We start from the raw sequence: 5608 nt of genomic DNA on the forward strand, positions 1-5608 counted from the left end.
GTCTTGTGACTCGCGCCGTGTCAATGCAATCATACCTCCTTCTCCGCAACATTAATTAATTAACACACACTACTGTACTCTCCTGTTACACCCCCCAGCGCACGCTTCCCGCCATCTGCGTCTCCCCCAACCCCCTCCCCCCCCAGCTCGTCAACTCTGCTCGCTCCTCCTCGCACATACTTTTTCCACCGTCTTCAAACCTCTGTCGTATCTCGCCCTCGCCCGCCGCACCACAAATCTTACCCTTGTACTGTACAGAGATGTAAGATCCCGCCCCGCACCCACTCATTCCTCATGTCTCCTCACCCTCACCCTCGGCCGTATAAAAAAAAAATGGACCGCGTTATCCCACACCGCTTTCTACCGTCAAATATAAATCCAGCACGTCCTTTCCGCCCGCTCCGCATCTCCGCCCCCCTCCCACTACGAGATCTCGTGTTGGACACTTGCATCCCTCAACCAGTCGAATTGCTACCCGCCTCCCACCTCTTTCCACTCACAACAACGGAAAGGCCTCACATTCCTCGCGAAATATATGCACTGCGGAAGAACAACTCTCGTCTTTACCATCTTCCGCGTACCGGGGAGCTGACTTGTCTCCCCCCCTTCCTCTAGCTGCATAACTATTTCTCTATACGTGAGGATGGGTCTCCCTACGACCTTGCCATTGTACTGTACCTACAGTAGTCAAGGTTCATTCCCTTGAACAAGAAATGTTCAGCCATTAGATACTGTACCAGAAATAGCCAATCTCCTTGGATCGCCTTTTGACAAGGGCATGAGCGATTGTGCGTCGGCAGCAGTACAGTATAATATTACAGGACAGTCAATCGATACACATGCATGCATCAAAATGAACTTTGTGATGCTTTCTCCTTTTTAATTGTGGGTGTTTCCTTGGCCCATAAATAGAAGATGCGCACTCCCTTTTGATTACAGTGTCCTTGATGAAATACCTGAATTATTTTCCCCAGATGCACTTCTCATGAATTTTGATTCACTTTTCGAGTTTTCGTTATTCTTTTTCGCGAGGCTGAGAAAAGTCCATAATTGGTACCACGAATAAAAGGCCTTCTTCTCATTCCCTAGTAAAACGTCTATCGATCGACTGCATCAGCTCAGCTAAAGAGCGATGCGTCTAGAGCAATTCCTGTTTTTCATCGGTATCAAGCTGTGGAGGACGAATGATTGAACGCGAACAATTCGAAGTACCCTAAAAGTTCTGAGTCAGAATAGTCATTTCCGTCGCTGTGAGCGTCCACTCCTTCCTGATTGTGCACGTTTTGCGCTGCATTATTTCGGAAAGCATTAATACAATTTCCACATACAGCATCAATAAAAAATGTAATCCTTTTTTCTGCTGTCCGTGGCACTGATCTGAATATATTTATTCATTCCCAATTCACGGGCGAACAACTAATGATCACGTGCAGACCAAGTCCACGAAAACTGAGCGCACTATAATTTCGGAAAATAGGAACTCGCAGTTCTAAAACTCCGCTAAGCCCCCCTCCTGTCGTCACTTTTATTCAATACAACACCCATCCGTTACATATTAATACCGCATGTCGTCTCAAATTTGTAGACAAGCCAGTTTACATTTGCCAAAGCTTCCTATCCTGGACAACAACTTCTGTATTTCACTGCGCTGAAGCTGTGCGTGTACGGGCGGTTATGGTCACAAACAAATCGTATCTCACCAAATATTTTGTGGGTAACATGCACCCGACGCGATCTCGCAAATATGGATCCACGTATCCCACAGACAAGAAAGCGTGGCGTACCATACATTGCCTGTACACCGGTAAGAACACCAACGCTGCAGCGCGTTTGCAACATTGCCACTGGCCCGAGAAACGCAGTTTTTGATTTTCAGTATGTGCAACTGTACTGCCTTCGTAAAAGGTGGGCGCGGGACCGCACTGTTCTCTAGACAGACGGAGTGAACCGCGATAAAGAGAAGGTGTCGAAGGCAACAGTGAAGTCTTATTGCAACTTGAATTGCAATCGATCAATAATGTACACAGTGGCAACAAGCAAAATGGAGTGGCAAAATGGCCCCAGCAAAGTCTCAGAAAATCAAATCAGTACAGAACCATTTTAGCTTCAGCTTGCATGTCAACGCCATCCGCTAATCAAACAATAATATCAAAGAGAACGCGTGCGCCTGTGTTAGATCTGGTAACCCCGTTCAAAAACATCATGGCATGAATGCATTCTGATTATCGAGCTGAATCTCGCGCGATGGGAATAACATAGCAACTGCAGGTTTCAGTCCCGCTACAGTACGATTGAATAAAGATTTTGAAACTTAAAGTGGCATTACACCTTCGCTCCATTCTTTTTATATCCTTCGGCCCTTGGCATGCGGCACAGGACATATACTTCGTCCGCAGGGGGGAATTGTCATCGTGGTGCCTGGTGTCTTTGGAACCGTGGCCGGAGACCCTCCTGAGATTGGCTAGCTGACGGTGATCACTGAATCTGCTCCACTGACATCGCAGAGAATTTGCCACAGAACCCCCGCCTTGTTGGAAGAAGACTGCCCTTGAAGGAATCGCTTTGAAGCTCCAGTCGAGCCTCCCACGCTCCAGGGTTCTTCCATTTGTCTGTACGCAGATGTCTATTTTTTCAATATTTCGGGAGGAGTGAGGTACTACCGCAAAAGGGCAGTCCATAATCTCTCGCCCAAATTCCAGCATCGCAGAGAATAGCCCACGGCTTGGCCAGAGCACAGTACAAGTATGTATCTATGCAGGCACGTCGTCAATGTTTGTGTAAAGGAGAGCACTGGAAACGAATCCCAGACACTTCGATAAAACAGATTCATACTGGACAAGTGAAGAACCGCTGTTGCAACATAGTTAACTTTAGAAAGCGGCAAATCCCACAGCGAGGAGAGAGGAGGGGTTTGAGATGCAGCCTCCTGATAGCAGCCGAGATATCGATAAATAGCAGTGATCCACTCCACAGGACACCTCGTTTTATGGAAAGATGCAGCAATCGCGGCAGGGGAGGCCCTTTCAACACGGCTTGGAGGTGTTTCTGCCGTAATACCACCACCCGGTTCTCGATCGTAGCAAGGTATTCATAACCTTGAACTACCAATGCAAGGGAGCACTAAGAACTGCTCACGGGGCATTTCCCTTGCTGACATGTCATGTCGGAGATCAAACTCTAAACTGCTGCTCACGCGGCTTGCCCCTTGAGGACAAGTCATGTAGGAGATCAAACTCTAAGCTGCTGCCTGCGAGCTTATTACAATTCTGCTCGCGAAAGGCAAAGGCCTTCATGGGCAGTAATTTCTTGTTAGGGGTTATTGTAAACAATCATATTTTATTACTCGTTTCTTGTTTCGTGTGCCAATCTCTCTCGTTTTACTTGAATGAATATTGTGACGGTCTTTTATCAAACCCATTTAGAACGATAGGCAGATGCCTCTCTAGTACTCCTTCGCCAGCCACAGACCGTAGAAGAGCAAATGTACATCGCTTAGTTGGGGTTTCGTGTGCGATGGAGAAGCAATGCGTGCCCTTTCTAGAAACTTTTGATCACGACGGCGCGCAATCGATATTCACGCCAGGCCGGTACCAGCATTGACTAGTCCTAAATCTGCGCAGCGTATGCGTTCTTCCACTTTTTATGTCTGATATCTAGTCCAGCGCAAGCACCGCGCTTGGACACCGCGACAGGATGCGGTGCACCTGATGGTTTGATTGCGCAAGATTCAACTGTGTATCAAGATTCTGTAAAAAAACATTCATCTTCATCGCGTTCCATCGGTCTGCCTGTCCACTAGCGCTTCAGCGTTCCATCCCTTTTTTTGGCGGGAGCCACAGACCAATCCTCGTCGTCCTTCTTGTGTTTGTACATATTGTGCACCACAAACGCTCAGGCGCATGAGGTTCAAAAAAAGGAATGGGAGTAACTCTATCAGTACGATAAAATACTCAGTTGATCGAAAGTATGATCATATTGCATTGACTGTATCGCGAGTTTTCAATGCTTTCGCCAGTTGGAATGAAACAGGAAAGAAAACTGCTTTTGTTGTCCCAAGAAGCTCATAGCTCTAGGCGTATATGCTCCAAGGAATCCTCCTTCACACGAATGCCCACTGAATCAACACTCCACGGGAAACATCAGTTTAGAGAGCCGTAAGGTCTGTACTATGAAGAGCCACACCGCTTTGGGCACCTGCGTGTAGACCTTTTCACCTTCCTACGAGCATAAATGCGATAGAAATTTGGCATCAATATATTCGGGGATAGTGGAGTGAATCAATGCGATTAGGAACATCTGAATCCAAGTGGGGTCAAACAGTTATCAATGGCATCCGGACGGTGTATGAAGTCAAAACAGGTGAGGGCTTGATATGGGGGTTGAGATAGAGAATGCAAAGAGCATGAAAAAGATATTTTGCGGGCCGCGCTTATGGAAGAAGATTTTTTGGTTCTGGGCGATGAGAAGTCGTGTTCCTCAGCTGGATTCATGAGAGGTACGGCTGGCAAATGCACATGACGATGCCATACAAGACATGAAGTCAGGCGGAGCAGGGGATAGTGAACGTTACAAGCTCTGCTTTTGTTGAACGAGGTTTGAATTTCTTGTCTGGCGAACTGATGGTGCAGGAAAAAAGTAGAGGACACATTTTTTCTTTCTTGATAAAGGCTGTATTTACCAGCCCTATGTCTCTTCAGTGGGGAATAGAATGAAGCAGGAGGCAAAGTATTGCCCAATACGTTTACCTTGTCTATGGCAAGCGGTTCAAGACGTTTTTTTCGTGAAAAGATATTGTGTAGCAGGTTTCGGCGGAAGGCATAAATTCTCAGACGTTGTGTATGAAGGGAGGAGATGATCAAGGAGGCAGATGGGGATATGGATTTTAAGATTGGATACAGTATGATAGGGGGCTCACCGTGGCATTCGATGGTTTTCGTTGTGGGCTGGAGACTTTTTGCGAAAGTTGGAGGGGGTTTTCGAAATAATAATTTACGGCATATTGCCGAGATGCGCTCATTAATAAGCAGATTATGTAAGGCGCGAAGGTAAGAGGGATTAATAGTTTACGGCAACAGGGCATCCAGAAGGGAAGAGAAAATATCACTGTACGGTTGGTTTTTTTAAAACAGCAGCCATAACCTTGTCAAGTTCACCCCTCGATTCCAATGAATTCTCTCGTTGGCTCTCGAGTCTGGCGAGTCAGAGGACAATCTGGATGTCCCCGTGCCACAGTTGTACGCCTTGTTATGCGGTTCATTCGTGCAAGCATGGCTCATAAAAGATGGACAACGGTCGCGCGCCGGGGCCCGCGACTGCTTTTTTTTTTTTTTTTTTGGCTGATGCGACGCTTGGATGAACGCGGGAGTGGGCGATGTGCTGCGTGTCTGGTATGGTATATCGCTGGTTTCCTTCTTCCCTTGAGACCGTTGCACGTATCGGTCTTGTGGAAGAAGTGTAGGACAAGAAAAAGAATTTCCGGTCGCGGGTGTGAGACGTCGATTGCGACGCGCGAGTGTTTGAAAAGGGTGTGAGTGACATGGGGTAAAGTTTATCATGTGATGGTAGCGATAAGATGCGAGGACCTGTATGGTGATCTCGCGACGTGATG

The 5608-nt window shown here is 47.1% G+C and overlaps 1 protein-coding gene across 1 annotated transcript in view; it reads right to left on the reverse strand.

Annotated features, from left to right (window-relative positions):
• CHC_T00006470001 (hypothetical protein) overlaps positions 1-33 on the reverse strand; it is a 1439-nt gene extending 1406 nt beyond the window's left edge. Inside the window, exon 1 of the mRNA XM_005719061.1 lies at positions 1-33. This exon is cut by the window's left edge and continues 363 nt beyond it. Within this exon, the coding sequence (XP_005719118.1) occupies positions 1-33 (33 nt within the window).
• Positions 34-5608: the final 5575 nt, after the last annotated feature.

This window comes from Chondrus crispus, genomic scaffold, assembly GCF_000350225.1.
Source record: "Chondrus crispus Stackhouse genomic scaffold, scaffold_42, whole genome shotgun sequence".
Lineage (NCBI taxonomy): Eukaryota > Rhodophyta > Florideophyceae > Gigartinales > Gigartinaceae > Chondrus > Chondrus crispus.